Raw genomic sequence first — 19,126 nt, 5'->3', positions numbered from 1 at the left:
CAAGTCATCCAAATGCCCCCCCCACCAGCCACATTTCTGCTCTGCCCTCCTAAACCTTCTTTTACTATAAAGCTCACCTGCCCTGCACTGAAACCCTAATGAAATGGGCTGTGCTCTGATCAAGAAAAGACACTGCCTTGTTTTCTCTGTATTTTCAGTTCCTTGCAAAATGCCAAGAGCAGGGCAGGTGCTCAATTACTTAACCAAATCTAAAAGAGAGTTTACCAAAGAACTCTTTAAAGGACAAGCAGGGGACAGATGTGCATCTCTTTAGTTGTAGAGATTATGAAAAGCAATTCCCCTTATATATGTACACTCCTTACATATTTGTTTACTGACTCCAGTCCATTCATGTTGCTTGTCCTTGATATCAGTTGTACACACCCCCTCTTCATTTGGAAGACCTTCCAAAACCTACATGTGACTTCTAGCTGGAAAGCAAATATAGACTCTTTTCCAAAAATAAGGTACTAGTGTTTTTAATAGGTAGTGACAACTGTTCAAACTCTAGCTATTTAAGAGCATAATTATGCAGTGAAGACAAAACTTACGGCTTTTCCCTGATGAATCACCATAAACAAAAATTCATTTTGTTTCATAATAAATGCCAATGAAAGAAAGTTGTCAATTTAGATAAGTAAATGGAGGAAAGCATGTGATGGCTCTCCAGACTAAGTGTACATAGTATTATGCGCAAGGATCCGTGCAAGGACCAGGGTTCAAGCCCCTGCTCCCCACCTGAAGCAGGAACACTTCAGGAGTGGTAAAGCAGTTCTGTAGGTGTCTATCTTTCTCCCCCTCTACTATGCCCTCAATTTCTCTCTGTCCTACTGAATAGAAAGAAAAAGGAAAAAAATGGCCTCCAGAAGTAGTGGATTTGTAGTGCCAGCACCGAGCCCCAGCGATAGCCTTTGTAGCAAAGAGAGAGAGAGAGAGAGAGACAAGAAAGGAAGGGAGGGAAGGAGGAAGGAAGGAAGGAAGGAAGGAAGGAAGGGGAAGAGAAGGAGGGAGGGAGGAAGGAAGGAAGGAAGGAAAGAAAGAAAAGAAAGAGAAAAAGAAAAAGAAAAAGAAAAAGAAAGGAAAGGGGGAGTCCAACATTGGCGCAGCAGGTTAAGCGCAAGTGGTGCAAAGCCTAAGGACTGGCATAAGGGTCCTGGTTCGAGCCCCTGGCTCCCCACCTGCAGGGGAGTCGATCCACAGGTGGTGAAGCAGGTCTGCAGGTGTCTGTCTTTCTCTCCCCCTCTCTGTCTTCCTTTCCTCTCTCCATTTCTCTCTGTCCTATCCAACAACAACGACACCAATAACCACAACAATGTTTAACAACAAGGGCAACAAAAGGGAAAAGAAAGAAGAAAAAAAAAAAGAAAGGAAAGGAAATGGAGGAGAGAGGAGAGAGAAAGGAAAACACAGGACTCTTACCCAGGCCTTGATTCTGCCGCTCCCACTCGATGGCATCTGGCACCTGGTAGGTGGCAACCTCCAAAGGATCCATGTTTCCCTGCTGCAAATCGGGTTCCTGAGATGTGATGCCAGGGATAGTAAACCCCGGCAGCTCAGTGTCACCATCCAGACTATCATCCAGGGAGTCGGTGTCTTTTTCTTCTTCATCATCTTCCTCGTCTTCCTCATCTTCATCTTCTTCCTCCTCATCCTCTTCATCCTCATCTTCTTCTCCATCTAGACAAAAAGAAATTAAGGGTAACATCAAGAAATACCGACATGTAACATCAAGAAATACCGACATGTTAAACTTTCAAAGTCATTTCTATCAGATTAGTATTATGCATACTAATCTGCAGTCAATGTTCAGATAACATAATTTTTTCAAATAAAGACAGAGAAATTGTGAGGGGTGGGGGGAGATAGACTGGGAGAGAGAAGGAGAGACACCTGCAGCACTGTCTCACTGCCCATGACTCTTCCTCCTTGTAAATGGGACCCAGGGGCTTGAACCTGGATCAGTGCACATGTTAATATGTGCTCTCTACCAAGTATACCACGACCCAGTCCTAACATGAATTTTTATTAATGCAACATGTATGTATGTATATATATATATATACATATCTATAAGTATATATAGTTGGAGGTTCTATATTACATCACAAACAGTGCTCTAGTCTGTCTCTGTTTCCCTTTAAATGAAAAAAATACATATTGCATCAAAGTAAAAGACTCTGGGGTGGGGGGAGGGTGCAGGTCTTGGAACATGATGGCAGAGGGGAACCTAGAGGGGGTTGAATTGTTTGGTGGAAAACTGAGAAATGTCACACATGTACAAACTCCTGTATTTTACTATTGACTGTAAAGCATTAATCCCTCAATAAATAAATATAAATGCAATATATATGTATACTTTTTTTTTCCTCCAGGGTTATTGCTGGGCTCGGTGCCTGCACCATGAATCCACCGCTCCTGGAGGCCATTTTTCCCCCTTTTGTTGCCCTTCTTGTTGTAGCCTCCTTGTGGTTATTATTATTGCCATTGTTGATGTTGTTAGTTGTTGGATAGTACAGAGAGAAATGGAGAGAGGAGGGGAAGACAGAGAGGGGGAGAGAAAGACAGACACCTGCAAACCTGCTTCACCGCCTGTGAAGCGACTCCCCTGCAGGTGGGGAGCTGGGGGCTCGAACTGGGATCCTTACGCTGGTCCTTGCGCTTTGCACCACATGCGCTTAACCCACTGCGCCACCGCCCAACCCCCATATGTATACTTTTTTAATTAAACTTGTTTTGAGTTTTTTAAGTGATTTTCCAGTAGATGGCGCTCTGAGATCAAAAAGGGTTGAAGAGTCCCAGAAGCTTCTGAAACAATGACCACAATGCTAAAATTGATCATTTCTAAAACCTTAAATATTCCTTCTAAATGATTTCATATATTTATCATATAATACTATGTATGTAAAATATTTATGCTATTAAATTCAATGAACTTCATTCAACTTAGGAGCTAGAATATAACAAATACTGTTGAATCTGCTTGAATATTCCTTTTGTATTAACTATCTTGCCTTTTATGCCATATAAATTACTGAAAGTTATATAAATAAATACTTTTTCACTCAAAACTATAGGTTAAATTTTCACATACCTTTTACAAAACATTGCTTTTAAACACTGATTTACAGAGCAGGAGTAGATTGCATAGGGTTATGCAAAAAGGCGTTCATACCTGAGGCTCCAATGCCCCAGGTTCAGTCCATTGCACCACCATAAGCCAGAGCTGATCAGTGCTCTGGTAAAAATAAAACACTGGTTTACAATATTTCACTAGACAAGTATGTTCACTCACTTATTCTAATATCAATAAACATTTATGTTAGCTGTCAAGTTTTTGTTCTTATGTATAGTGATGTTATCAACACTTTTATACATTACATTACAGATCTCTAGTATATCTATTAAAAGTTCCTCTAGAGTGTATTTTTTTCTTAATTTTTAATTATCTTTACTTATTTATTGGAGAGAGACTGCAAGAAATTGAGAGGGGAGGGGAGACAGAGAGACACCTGCAGCCCTGCTTCACCACTCTTGAAGCTTTCCCCCTGCAGGTGGGGACCGAGGACTCGAACCTGAGTCCTGGCACACTGTAATGTGAACGCTCAGGCAGGTGCACCACCGCCCAGCCCCCTAGAGTGTATTTCTTTTTTTTTTTAATATTTATTTATTCATTCTCTTTCGTTGCCCTTGTTTTACTGTTGTAGTTATTAGTGTTGTCGCCGTTGTTGGATAGGACAGAGAGAAATGGAGAGAGGAAGGGAAGACAGAGAGGGGGAGAGAAAGAGAGACACCTGCAGACCTGCTTCACCGCTTGTGAAGCGACTCCCCTGCAGGTGAGGAGCCTGGGGAACAGGGATTCTTCAGTAGGTCCTTGTGCTTTGCGCCACTTGCGCTTAACCTGCTGCGCTACCGCCAGAGTCCCCATCCCCTATCCCCCATCCCTCACGCCCCCCCCCCGAGTGTATTTCTAAAAGTAGTATTACTGAGTCAAACAAAACAGAAGTATTCAACATTATAGATAATGTCTGCATAATTTTTTCAAAAGGAATTAAATTCCTTTTTGTAAGATTTATTTATGAGAGGAGGGGGCTGAGGAGATAGCACAATGATTATGCATGTCTAAAATTAGTAGAGTCATGGCCCATTGTAATATACCTAAAATAGACTTCCTAGCTTCTTCCAACATGAAGACCCCAAATCTCTGGTGCCAGGCGGTAGCACAGCGGGTTAAGCTCACATGGCGCAAAGCGCAAGGACCTAATAAAAATCCCGGTTTGGGCCCCTGGCTCCCCACGTGCAAGGAGGGTCACTTCACAAGCGGTGAAGCAAGTGTGCAAGTGTCTATCTTTCTCTCCCCTCTCTGTCTTCCCCTCCTCTCTCCTTTTCTCTCTGCCCTACCCAACAACAACAATAACAACAAGGACAAAAAAATGGAGGTGGGGGAATGGCCTCCAGGAGCAGTAGATTTGTAGTGCAGGCACCAAGACTCCGTGATAACCTTAGAGGGAGAAAAAAAAACACCTAAAGCTCACCTACTATATTCTTACATTTAGGTTTCTGCTTACTAAACAATCTGTTCTGCTTTATATTTTAATGCTTTTCAGCCACCAAGTTGCAGATGCTACCACGACACCAACCTGAATGAGGCAGACAACCTCATCAATGATTCCAGGAACTCCACCTCCCTAGAGCCCTGCCCCCACTAGGGAAAGACAGAAAGAGGCTGGGAGTATGGATCCACCTGTCACTGCCCATGTCCAATGGAGAAGCAATTTCAGAAGCCAGACCTTCCACCTTCTGCTTCCCATAAAGATCTTTGTTCCATACTCCCAGAGGGATAAAGAATAGGGAAGCTTCCAATGGAGAGATGGGATGTGGAACTCTGGTGGTGGGAATTATACCCTGCTTATCCCACAGTCTTGTTGATCATTATGAAAGAAAGAAAGAAAGAAAGAAAGAAAGAAAGAAAGAAAGAAAGAAAGAAAGAAAGAAAGAAAGAAAGGAAGAAAGAAAGAAAGAGAGAGAAAGGGAGGGAGGGAGGAAGGAAGGAAGGAAAGAAGGAAGGAAGGGAGAAAGAAAGAAAGAAAAGAAAACTTAACAAAAAAAAAAAAAAAAGACTTTCATGCCTGAGGCTCCAAGTTCCCAGGTTCAATCCCCAGCATCACCATAAGCTAGAGCTGAGCAATTCTCTGGTGTTTGTTTCTTTGTATCTCTCGTTAATATAAAATATTAAAAGAGTACCCAGAGAAATAAAGAATAGGGAAGCTATCAAGGGAGGGTATTAATTATGAAGCTCTGGGGGGGGATATTGTGTGGAAATGTACCCCTTTTATCTTATAGTCTTGTCAATATTTCCATTTTATAAATAAAAAAATATTAAGGGAGTCAGGGTGTAGTACAGCGGGCTAAGCGCAGGTGGCGCAAAGCACAAGGACCGGCTCAAGGATCCTGGTTCGAACCCCGGCTCCCCACCTGCAGGGGAGTCGCTTCACAGGCGGTGAAGCAGGTCTGCAGGTGTCTGTCTTTCCTCCTCTCTGTCTTCCCCTCCCTCTCTCCATTTCTCTCTGTCCTATCCAACAACAACAACAATAATAACTACAACAATAAAACAAGGGCAACAAAAGGGAAAAAATAAAATAAATATATTAAAATATATATATTAAAAGAGTAGAAAAAGAGGGAACCAGAGCATCACTCTGGCATATAAATGCTGGGCACTGAACTCAGGACCTCTTGCTTGAGAGCCCAACACTTTATCCACTGTACCACCTCCCAGGCCACATACATAAATTTTCCTAGCTCCACATCCTTACCACCTTTGGCATTTCAATGTTCATTGGTGGGCTGGGGAGACAGCATAATATTATGCAAAAAGACCTCAGTCTTTTAGAAAAATTCTGACATCTGGAATCATGGAGCTCACATTTAGCACCTGGTTACAATATAAACCAAATCTATCTGGATTGGGGGGAAATAGCAGGCAGCTAAAATAAGAAAACAAAGCAGAAGGTGCACAAGACTTGGAGGTGGCAATGGTGTTGCAATGGTGAACATAAACACACCCTCTCATGCAGACAGAGGCTCCATAGAGAATGTAAATATTTCACTATTAAAATTAAATTTTATTGCATGAGTTCATGAAATTTGATGTGCAGTAATGCATGATAAACAGCACATGCTATTAAGCGGTAGGTGATGTGAAATGTTCATGTGTATCTATTTGTTCCATGTCATCAGATATTTGCTACATGCAAGACTTCATGTTATCCCTACAGCAAGAGATATCATTATCCTTGCTGTACAGAAATGGAAGTCTAAAAGCATTAAATAATTTGGTCATGGGATGATCTCACTCTCAGGCAGAAGTTTAAAAATAAGATCAGAAGAGAAAACACAAGTAGAACTGGAATTGATGTACTGCACCAAAGTAAAAGACTCTGGAGTGGGTGGGGGAGAGTAGAGGTCCGAAAAGGATTCAGAGGACCTAGTGGGGGTTGTATTGTTATGTGGAAAACTGAGAAATGTTATGCATGTACAAACTACTGTATTTACTGTCAACTGTAAAACATTAGTCCCCCAACAAAGAAATTAAATAATAATAATAATTTGGTCAACATCAAAGTTACTTATACATGATGGAGCCAAGATTTAAACTCAAGTATGTCCATCTAACCAGGACCAGAAGTATTTTCTTTTTTTTTCTAGTGGTTTTATTTTTTGTTTGTTTGTTTGTTTATTTATAAAAAGGAAACACTGTCAAAGCCATAGGCTAAGAAGGGTATTTTCAACTAGTCACATTGTTCAGCAAGGCAGACTTGGTGATCTCAGGGACTTAACAAACGAGAATGATTTTGAACCCAGTGGTTTCTGTTTCTCCTTTTAAATCTTTTTAAAGAGGTATGCACTTTATTTTATGTTAGAAAGATAAATCAATCTACTACTCTGGGATAAGAAGTGCAGGGGCAGAACTTGGATGTTAGACAAGAAACTATCAGATACTTAGAGAAAAATATTGGCAGAACTCTTCATATAAATTTTAAAGGCATCTTCAGTGAAACAAATCCAATTACAAAGATGATTAAATCAAAAATAAACCAATGGGACTACATCAAATTAAAAAGCTTCTGCACAGCAAAAGAAACCACCACCTAGAAAAAAAAAAAAAAGAAACCACCACCTAAATAAAGAGGCCTCCTACAGAATGATGAAGAAGGAGGAGGAGGAGGAGGAGAAATCTTTATATGCCATACATCAGGCAAGAGTCTAATAACCAAAACATATAAAGAGCTCACCAAACTCAACAACAACAACAACCACAACAAAAATGACCCCATCCAAAAATGGGGAGAGGATATGAATATTCTCCACTGAAGAGGTCCAAAAGGCCAACAAACATAGGAAAAAATGCTCCAAGTCATTGATTGTCAGAGAAATGCAAATAAAGACAACAATAAGACACCACTTCACTCCTGTGAGAATGTCATATATCAGAAAAGGTAGCAACAAGAAATGCTGGAGAGGTTGTGGGGACAAAGGAACCCTCCTACACTGCTGGTGGGAATGTTAGTTGGTCCAACCTCTGTGGAAAGCAGTCTGGAGAACTCTCAGAAGGCTAGAAGTGGGCCTACCCTATGATACTGCAATTCCTCTCCTGGGGATATATCCTAAGGAACCCAACATACCCATCCAAAAATCAAATATGCAAATGTTTATCTTTCTCTCCCCATCTTCACTTCCTCTCTCAATTTCTCTCTGTCGTATCAACAACAATAGCAATAACAACAATAATAACAAGGGCAACAAAAATGAAAAAAATGGGGAGTCAGGCGGTAGCACAGTGAGTTAAGCGCAGGTGGCGCTAAGCTCAAGGACCGACTAAGGATCCCAGTTGGAGCCCCTGGCTTGCCACCTGCAGGGGAGTAGCTTCACAAGCGGTGAAGCAGGTCTGCAGGTGTCTATCTTTCTCTCCCCTCTCTGTCTTCCCCTCCTTTCTCCACTTCTCTCTGTCCTATCCAACAACAACATCATCAATAACAACAATAACTACAACAATAATAAAAAGCAACAAGGGCAACAAAAAGGAAAATAAATAAATAAAATGAAAAAAAATGGCCTCCAGGAGCAATGGATTCATAGTGGAGGCACTGAGCCCCAGCAATAACCCTGGAGAGAAAGAAAGAAAGAAAGAAAGATTTTCAAAGTTAACCCAATTAACAAATAATGTGATGATAATATTAACTATTGATTGTCTTTTTGAACCCTAAGACAGCAGGAACCTCACATCTTCACTATAGAGCCCCTACTTCCCCCAGTCCTGGAACCCTTGGATAGGGCCCACTTTCCCGTATACATCTCCCAATCCAAACCAAATAATATTGCATCCGCCGATCACAACCTAACCAAAGCAACGATTGCCATCTCAACATGCTTCACCTCAGTTGTATCCAGAGACTTCACGTGTGGAATGACAACCCTTCAGCTTCATTACTCGGGTGAGACCTTTCCTTTAATAGTACACTCTAATTTCATCTCAGGTAGTTCACTTTCTAACAAAGTCCCGTAACCTAGATATACACCAGTTTCTGTGAGAGAGAGCTTATGTGCACACGTATCCATAAACTACTGCAAAATATATACCTGAAAGCAGGATTATACTAGAGTTTGCAGTGAGTACCTCCCTAACACTTCCTCTCCACTATTCCAAGCTTGGGATCCATGATTGCTCAACAAATTGTGTGGCTTCATATGTTAACTCTCTTTTCAATCACCAGGTTCCAGATGCCACCAGGATGCTGGCTAGGCTTCCCTGGATTGAAGACCCCACCAATGTATCCTGGAGCTCAGCTTCCCCAGAGACACACCCTACTAGGGAAAGAGAGAGGCAGACTGGGGGTATGGACCGACCAGTCAACGCCCATGTTCAGCGAGGAAGCAATTACAGAAGCCAGACCTTCTACCTTCTGCAACCCTCAACGACCCTGGGTCCATGCTCCCAGAGGGCTAGAGAATGGGAAAGCTACCATGGGAGGGGGTGGGTTATGGGGATTGGGTGGTGGGAATTGTGTGGAGTTGTACCCCTCCTACCTTATGCTTTTGTTCACTAATCCTTTCTTAAATAAAAAATTTTAAAAAAAAAAAGAAAGAAAGAAAGAAAGAGAGAGAAAGGAAGGAAAAGAAATAAAGTCTATTGTACTCCAGTGCAAGAAACCACATGTTTACACCAATAAGAGAATAAATATCAATATTGAAACATGCTTTTTAAAATGTTCTCGTTTTCTGAAAATATCTAAAATGCCTTTAAAATGATCATTTCATTATATTGCTACAAGATATATGTTTGCTTCAACAAGTATAAAAAAAAGCCATCACAAATGTAAAGTCTTGATCAGACAAGTAGTCATAGGGATTCTCAACCCTAGACTATAAATAACTTGAAATAAATAAATGTCCAAATAAGTCACTTGAAACTAATCCTTTTGCCAGGGATTCTGAGTAAACCAACCTCCCTCCCTCCACCCCAACAAAGAACAAGATGTAGTTTCTACAGGTGCTTGTTGGCCTGAGGCTGAGTACCTAGTTGTTTCTTCTAGATGAAAAAGCTGTTATTTCTGTTATTAAAGTTATTCTTGAGGACCTAGAATATGGTTCAATAAGTAAAGAATATGCTTTTTTTTTTTTTTTAGATTTTACTTATGTATTAATGAGAAAGGAGAAAGGAAAGACCAGACATTACTCTGGTACATGTACTGCCAGGGATCAAACTCAAGACCTCATGCTTGAGAGTTCAGTGCCGTATCCACTGTGCCACCTCCTGGACCATGTGAAATGTTATGTTTTACAATGCGTGAGGCCCTAGGTCAACCCCTACACCTCTTGGAAGCACCATGGAAGGCACCAAGGGACCACCATAGATAGTAAACAATGCTTTTGGTGTGTATCTGTGTGTGCATGTGCATGTGTATGTATACCTACCTACTCCCACCCCTTCTTAATCTCTCTCTCTCTACCTTTTGCCTCTTATCTCAAAAATACAGAGTAAGAATAGGGCTGGGAAGGCAACCAAATGGTATCAAAAATACCTGACATCCTAAGTTCATCACCCAGCACATTAAAAAAAAAAAAAAAAAGTAGTCAATCCAGCTCAAAGACCTCTGGAGAACTATAATTATCCTTGGGGAGGTGGGAGGGAGAGCAGGGGTACAAAACTTCAGTAGTGGAAAAGCTATGAAACTATACCCCCAATAGGTTACAGTCTTGTAAATCACTATAAAATCACTAATTAAAAATATTTTAAACATTCTTAAGAAATAATGTTTCTAGGGGGCAGGACTTAGCCCACCCAATAGAGCACACATTTTTCTATGCTCAGGGACCAGGGTTTGAGACCCCAGAACCACAAGGAAGCATCATGCACAGCACAAGGGGAAGTTCCGTGAATGGAAGAGCAGTGCTCTGTCTCTCTCCTCTTTGTTCGAAATTTAAAAAGATCAAAAAGAAGTCTGCCAGGGGCAATGGAATACTGTGAGCAGAGACCCTGACAGGAAAATTCTAAAAAGGAAAAGAAAAGAATTTGGCCAGCATGATAGCTTACTTGGAAAGTGTACTTATTTTGTCACAGGCATGAGCCAAGTTTAAGACTGCCCATGTCCAATGGAGAAGCAATTACAGAAGCCAGACCTTCCACCTTCTGCACCCCATAAAGATCTTTGGACCATACTCCCAGGGGGATAAAGAATAGGGAAACTTCCAATGGAGGGGATAGGATGTGGAACTCTAATGGTGGTAATTGTGTGGAACTGTACCCCTCTTATCCCACAATCTTATTGATCATTATTAAATCACTAATTAAAAAAAAAAAAAAAAGAAAGAAAAGAAAAGCTTGTCTGGTTATATGTACAGAAAATAATTGCCAGTGTGTTGTCAGGAAACTGTTAAGCCAGCTCCCCCTGCTCCACCCTGCATTCCTGATACTATGGCCTATCTACATAATCATTGTTTTGCCTGAAAGACCCCCACCCATTCCATTCCTTTGATCTATCTTTCAAGACCCTCCCTGCCTCCAGGGTATCAATCCCACCAGATAAAACCCTCGCAACAGTTGCTAAGGAAGTTTCTACCTTCCCAGCGCCCTTTTGCCTTTCTCCACCCCTTTCCTAGCCATTCCATTTCTGACTTGTCACTTCCGGGTCTGGTTTTTAAAAGCGTTGCTCTCTGATCAATAAAGACATTCCATTGCCACTCCACCACGAGTTCAGGAGTCATCTCTCCCACGTCACTGAGTGAGTAGCAGCCCAGGCTGGCTCCGGTCAAGTTCTCTCCAACCCAGAGAGGATGCCTGGGAAGAGGCACCCCCACGCTAGCCTGGCAGTGTGTTGTGTGTGGTATCTGTTCACCACCTTTTAAAATATTACCAATATTTTTAAATTTGCCACTGCTTATTTTTTAAGTATTAATGAACACTGAAATTACATATGTATACAACCTATGTACACAAATACACACACACAATTCCAATATATAGATATCAGTTTGTTGTTTCTCTAAACTGAAGCTAGTGCTCTGAGCCCTTTTTCTGTAATTTTGTGATATATTCCCACCTCCTACCTTGAATCTCTGTTTTCATGTACATTTTACCTCTTTTACTAAAATATACTCCCCCTAAAAGGCAAGATCTAATCCTATTTTGTCTTTGTATTATCTGAGTGACTAAATATTTTTTAAATGCACAAATGAATGAATGAATGAAAAAAATATATACTGAACATATACATAGTTAAGTCCTTCGTCATCATGAGCCATTATGTAATATTTGTCTAAGGATAAACTTAACAGGTAGTGCTTCCTAGTGCTGGGCAACAATAGTGTGCACCCACACACTGGAAAACATCTCTAGAACAATGTTTCCTGAATTGTGATTATTCCACTAAATATGTTATCTACTCTAAGAAAGAACATAAATGTAGTTCAGTGGAAGAGGACATACTTCATACATATGAGGCTCTAGGTTTGGTCTCCCACATAAAAACAATCTAACAAGGGTGATACCTGGATAAATGTACATTTTACCATATCCAAGAACCAGGGTTCTAGCTCCCTGTCCCCAACTTCAAGGGGGAAGTTTCACATGCTATAAATAGTGCAGCAGGTATCTCCTTTTCTCACTCTCTTTCTATTTTTTTTACTCATTTTTATTTATTATTGGATAGAGACAGAGAGAAATTGAGAAAAGTGGGGGAGATAGAGAGGGAGAGGAACACAGAGCAACACCTGCAGCCCTACTTCACCACCTGTGAAGCTTTCCCCCTATAGGCGGGGACCAGGGGCTTGAACCTGGGAACTTGTGCACTGTAATGTGTGCGCTTAACCAGGTGCGCCACATCCTGGCCCCTTTCTCACTCCCTTTCTACCTCCCCCTTCCCACACAGTTTCTCTATATATCTATCCAACAAACTATTAAATATTTTTTTTAATCTAAAAAGAAAAAGAAAAAAAATACTATAAAATATCAAGAATGTCAATTACCTTTCAATACCAGAATTTGTAAGCCAAGCATGTTCTATCAAATTTTCTCTTTTTTTTAATTTTTTTATATTTATTTATTTTCCCTTTTGCTGCCCTTGGTTTTTTAATTGTTGTTGTAGTTATTGTTGTTATTGATGTCGTCATTGTTAGACAGGACAGAGAGAAATGGAGAGAGAGGTGAAGACAGAGAGGGGGAGAGAAAGATAGACACCTACAGACTTGCTTCACCACCTGTGAAGCAATTCCCTTGAAGGTTAGGAGCCAGGGGCTTGAACTGAGATCCTTATGCCAGTCCTTGCGCTTCACGCCACATGCGCTTAACCCGATGCATTACCGCCCGACTCCCTCAAATTTTCTTCTCCCCATTTTTATTACTACTGTATCACTTAAGTAGTTCTGTTATTGAGGTAAAATTAAACCTAAAGTATTTCTGAGAACAAAGGTCAAAACATGTTCCATTCTTGACAGAATTAAAGTGAACATCCTTCATGCCATACTACACTATCTCAAGAAGTAATAATAGTACAAGTTCACCAAACTACTTTCTCATTAATATGATATACCATGTAGCAACAGCCAAAAATAAATCACATAAATTTAATTTAATAAATATAGTCTTAAGATTTTAAATATTCTGTCATTCATCCACGCTACTTCCCAATTGAAATGTTACATGAAAATGGAGAAGGTATTCTGTGAAAAGAAATGTATACTGAATAGACAAAAAAATTGATTTTCTGAATTAAAATTCAGGTGAAGAGAAAACACTTCTTTCATAAAAATTACATGAGCTCTTAAGTTTCCTCAGTGGAGCCATGAAAGAAATTTATCACTGAAGTTTCTCTATAAGGCCACTTAAAAGGCTTATCTCCCAGTTCACATCTGATTTGGCCAATAAAAGAAAATGACAAAGCATCTTGACTTCAGTACACAAGTATGTTGTGTGATGAAGCCATAATTTACAAACATAACTTTCTCCTAAAATTCCTGTGTTATCAGAAGACTTTCCAGCATGCAGCCAGAATGAGAACTCCAGATAAGAAAAGATTACACCTCCCCATCTCTTCACCAGAGCAAATTAAGAGGTGTTGCAAATATATATTGGAAGTGCTCTCAGAGAAAACATCCATGAAGTTAAAATACAGAAATGCAGAGACATGGAGAGATAGAGAGATGCACCCATGTACACACACTTATAGAGATAGGAAAATGCAACTTAAATAGAGTAAACAATAAATAGCAGGCTAATGACAATTTTGATTCCCCCCCCCCGTCTTCTGAATAACCAGGAAAAAATTTCAAAAAATCTATCTTTTAGATTCTGAATATATGGATAGTTAAAGAGACCATGAAAAATGGGGGAAGAGACTGCCAGGGGAAAAAAAAACTAATTAAATGACCTATTTTGTTTTGTTTTTTTTAAAAATCAAGGTACTAAATAAACTAAATATGACCTTTACTGGAAACTAAGAATTAAAATTTTCTCTATATATTTTTAAATATGTAAAGTGTTATATGCTCATACCACCTCTATCAACATCAACCAAATCGCTACTAATGCCATCATCCCCCATTATTCTTACTGTGGACTGTGGCTAGAGTTACTGAGCCTGAGATGTCAACCTCACAACTCTTCAAGCCTGATGAGATCCTTCCTAACACATGAGCCCCTAGAAACATGCCTAAAATGAACTTCCTACCTTCCTTCCACACCCTAAAATCCCTAATCTCACCTGCTCTGTTCCTACTTTTTGGTTCCTAATCAATAACCTTCTGTACCCCAAAACCAATTTTGATCCATACTCTCAGTGGGGGAGAAGTGATAGAAGGAAGAGGATAAGAAGGCTCTGAACTCCAGCTCTATCAGGATCCACAGAGAGGGGAGGAAAAAGAGAGGGACATTTGGATGTAGTAATAGGGTTATGAGTGGCTTGGAGGGGAAGAGAGCTGGATCTGGAAGAAAAAGGGGGAAGTTACGTACAAATGTGGACAGATAGTTGTAGGGATGATCATTAACCTTTTTCCAAAACCTTTGGAGAACTGCAGTGGCTTGCAGTGCAGGGATCAGGAATTCAGAACTCTGGTGGTAGGAACGGTATGGAATTACACCCCTGTTGACATGTAATTTTGTACTATGTGCACTTAATCAGGTGTGTCAGCTCCTGGTCCCTATGACATGTAATTTTGTAAATCAATATTAAATCACTAATAATTTTTTAAAGTGTTATGTGTTTAGCAAAAGGTAATTCTCCAATAAGTCAGTTACTACTGTTTCATCCCATAAAGTCTGTAATAAAAGCCTGAGCCTTTTGAAACAGATGAGGAAATGGAAATTGCCTGGAACAATGGCACTGGTTGTATAACCTCAGCAGTCTATTATACTACAGAAAGAGGTGAAACAGATCTAGTCAGATCAACAATTCAGTCTCTCCAGACCAAGAACACTAATATTTTCTCTTTTTCTTAATTTTTTTTATTATTAGAGACAGAGAAATTGAGATGGGAGGGGAGATAGAGAGGGAGAGAGACAGAGAGACACCTGCAGCCCTGCTTTATCACTCATGAAGCTTTCCCCCTGCAGGTGGGGACCAGGGGCTTAAGCCCAGGTCCTTGCACACTGTGATGTGAGCACTTAACCAGGTGCACCACCTCCTGGCCTCTATTTTCTCTTTTCTTACAGAAAAACATTAACAAACCCAGAGTGATCTTAGGACAATCCAAGGAAACTTAACATATTGTATGGTGAGCACCAAGTGGTTTTCCCATTTCCCAGGGCTGAAGACCCAGATACTGACTGCTGTTTGTTTTGTTTTGTTTTGTTTTGTTTTGTTTTGTTTTGTTTTGTTTTGTTTTGTTTTGTTTTGTTTTGTTTGATTTACCAGAGTACTGCTCAGCTCTGCCCCTAGTGGTTCTGGGGATACCTGGGATGTCTGGGACCTCAGACATAAAAGTGTGTGTGTGTGTGTGTGTGTGTGTGTGTGTGTGTGTGTGTGTGTGTGTGTGTGTGTGTGTGTGTGTGTGTGTGTGTGTGTGTGTGTGTGTGTGTGTGTGTGTGTAGAGATACCACAAAACTGGACCTTCCCCCAATATTGTGACACTCCCATATGGTGCCAGGGCTCAAACTCAGGCTCAAACTCAATGCACTCATCCTTCCAGGTCAGCTATTCCTTGGCATTCCCTGTCAGTCTTAATGCAGTGATTTTCCTGGAAAAAGTAGGAAAACAAGCATTGAAAATGGAGGCCTCCAGTGGGCAGGGTGATAGCGCATCAGGTTAAGCGCACATGGCACACAACGCAAGGATAGGAGTAAGGATCCCAGTTGGAGCCCCCAGCTCCCTACTTCCAGAGAGGTTGCTTCATAAGCTGTGAAGAAGGTCTGAAGGTGTCTTTCTCTCTCCCTCTCTGTCTTCCCCTCCTCTCCTGATTTCTCTCTGTGCTATCCAACAACAACAACAACAGCAACGACAATAACAAACAACAACAAAATGGAAAAAGTGACCACCAGGAGCAGTGGATTCATAGTGCAGGTATGAAGCCCCAGTGATAACCCTGGAGGCAAAAATAAAATAAGAAAGAGGAGAGGAGAGGAGAGGGAAGAGGAGGGGAGGGGTGAGGATAGGGGAGGGGGGAGGGGAGGGAAAATGGAGACCACCAATAAATCCAGGAACCTAACAGATTGATTGATTTAAATAACTAAAACTGTTTCAGCTTTCAAAGAATTGGATACTTCAGCACAATTCAAATTGTGACATTACTAGCATATATTAATTAAACATGAATTATATTTCTTGGCTTTTTAGGAGAAAAGGTGCATTAGTTCAAAATTGTGTCTAAAGTTTAATGGTGTAGCAGAAAAAAAAGTATTTTAATGTCTTTCATATACCTTGACAAGGATCATAATTTAGATAAAAAACTGACAAAATATATTTTCATGATAACTATAATTGAACTGTGTAGAAGAAAAGAAGTAAACTTCCAGGACATCTCAGGCAAGTTTAGAAAATTCTTACCTATTTCAATACAACTGCCATCATGTACTAAAGTTAGAAAATTATTATAGTTCCACAAGTATATATTATTAGAAAATTTTTTTTCTCTGATTTAATGAAACCCAATGGATATAGCTTTCATCTTTAACTCAGCTTAATCTGATAAAACCTGCTTTTTTCCAGATGGCATCCAGGAGAGTAAACAGCTTATATGAGACACTAAGGTCAAAGTTATATAGATTTTATCTTAATGTGGAGCGTAAGAACTGCTAGCCTTTGAGCTCACTTTGATCCATTTCTTAGACAAGCACTCTCCTGTGGAATTCTCCGTGCTACTCTTAAAACTTGTGCTTTTCTAAAAAAAAAAAAAAAAAAATCTAACAATATTGCCCTAAAATTCTTCAATAAAGTCATCTGTAAATCTGGTTGAATCCTTTTCTTTGCTTTGTAGTAGACAAAGAATAAATATCATATCCCACATCTTTACTACATTAAACACATGTCTAACTTAGTGTCCCCAAATTTAACTTTTTTAGATTGCTTTAAGAAAATACACAGGGTGGCCCGGGAGGTGGTGCAGAGGATAAAGCACTGTATTCTCAACCATGAGGTCCTGAGTTCAATTCCCGGGAGCACATGTACCAGAGTGATGTCTGGTTCTTTCTCTCCTATCTTTCTCATGAATAAATAAATCATTTAAAAAAAAAATCTCCTGGGAGTCGGGCGGTAGCGCAGCGGGTTAAGCACATGTGGCACAAAGCGCAAGGACCAGCATATGGATCCCAGTCCAAGACCTCAGCTCCCCACCTGCTGAGGAGTCGCTTCACAAGCAGTGAAGCAGGTTTGCAGGTGTCTGTATTTCTCTCCCACTCTCTGTCTCCCCTCCTCTCTCCATTTCTCTCTGTCCTATCCAACAACAAAGACAAAAACAACAACAATAATAACTACAACAATAAAACAACAAGGGCAACAAAAGGGAATAAATAAATAAATAAATTTTTTTTAAACTCCTAAATTCTTTTTAAAAAAAATACACAGGGTGGGAAAAGAGCGCAACAATGATGCAAAAAGACTTTCACGTCTGAGGTTCAATCTCCCACATCACCATAAGCCAGAGCTGAGGTGCTGAGGTAGCGAGAGAGAAGGAAGAAAAGAGAGAGAGGGAGAGGGAAAGGGAGAAGGAGAGAGGAAAGAAAAAGAGGAGTCCAGGCAGTGGCATACCTCATTAATTGCACACATTACAGTGAACAAGGATCCGAGTTTGGGGGCGGTGTGGTTGGAATCCTGGTGTATGATGGTGGGAAAGTACTTAAGTTGGGAGTGGGAGTGTTTTGCAGAAGACAGACAGACAGACAGACAGACAGATAGAGATAGATGATCCAGGTTCAAGTCCCTGATCCCCCACCTGCAGCGAGAAAGCTTCATGAGTGGTGAAGCAGGGTTGCAGGTGTCTCTCTGTCTCTTTCCCTCTCTACTTCCCCCTCCCCTTTTAATTTCTCTTTCTCTGATAATAAATAAATATAAATAAATATTTTATTTTATTTTTTACCAGAGCACTGCTCAGCTCTGGCTTGTGGTAGTGAGCAGATAGAGCCTAGGAATTTGGAGCCTCAGGGACAAGAGTCTCTTTGCATAACTATTATGCTATGTACCCCCACCCTAAAAGAAATATTTTAAAGTAAACAGAAATAAAGACAACAATGAGATAATAACTTCACTCCTATGAGAATGTCAAACATCAAATAGGATAGTAACAGCAAATGCTGGAAAGGCTGTGGGGACAAAGGAACCCTCCTACACTGCTGGTGGGAATGTAAATTGGTCCACCCCTGTGGAGAGTACTCTGGAGAAGGCTAGAAATGGACCTACCTGCCATCAGGATGCTGGCCAGGCTTCCCTGGATTGAAGACCCCACCAATGTGTCTTGGAGCTCAGCTTCCCCAGTGACACACCCTACTAGGGAAAGAGAGAGGCAGACTGGGAGTATGGACCGACCAGTCAACGCCCATGTTCAGCAGGGAAGCAATTACAGAAGCCAGACCTTCTACCTTCTGCAACCCACAATGACCCTGGGTCCATGCTCCCAGAGGGATAAAGAATGGGAAAGCTATCAGGGGAGGGGATGGGATATGGAGATTGGGTGGTGGGAATTGTGTAGAGTTGTACCCCTCCTACCCTATGGTTTTGTTAATTAATCCTTTCTTAAATAAAAATAAAAAAAAAAAAGAAATGGACCTACCCTATGACCCAGCAAATCAAACACACTCATCCAAAAAGATCTGCATATACCTATGTTCATAGCAGCAAAATTTGTTTGTGATAGCCAAAACCCAGAAGCAACCCAGGTGTCCAACAACAGGTGAGTAAGTTGTGGTATATATATATATACAAAATGGAATGCTACTCAGATATCAAGAATAATGAATTCACCTTCTTCACTTCATTTTGGATGAAACTTGAAGTAATGATGTTAAGTGAGATAAGCCAGAAAGAGAAAGATGAATATGGGATGCTCTCACTCATAGTTGAGAAATAAGAACAGAAAGTGGAAACACAATGCAGGACTTGGGCTGGGGTTGGTGTATCGCACCAAAGTAAAGGGGTGGGGGGGGAGA

The 19,126-nt window shown here is 40.6% G+C and overlaps 1 protein-coding gene across 1 annotated transcript in view; it reads right to left on the bottom strand.

Moving 5' to 3' along the window:
- Positions 1-19,126, bottom strand: part of ARMH4 (armadillo like helical domain containing 4) — a 137,238-nt gene that overhangs the window by 93,678 nt on the left and 24,434 nt on the right. The window contains exon 5 of the mRNA XM_007519246.3: positions 1,420-1,677. Coding sequence (XP_007519308.3) covers positions 1,420-1,677 — 258 coding nt within the window. The remainder of the gene's footprint in view (positions 1-1,419; positions 1,678-19,126) is intronic.

This window comes from Erinaceus europaeus, chromosome 16 (assembly GCF_950295315.1).
Source record: "Erinaceus europaeus chromosome 16, mEriEur2.1, whole genome shotgun sequence".
In the NCBI taxonomy this organism is placed as follows: Eukaryota; Metazoa; Chordata; class Mammalia; order Eulipotyphla; family Erinaceidae; genus Erinaceus; species Erinaceus europaeus.
The sequence above is the reverse complement of the archived record's forward strand: the minus strand, read 5'-3'. Positions and strand labels throughout refer to the sequence as shown.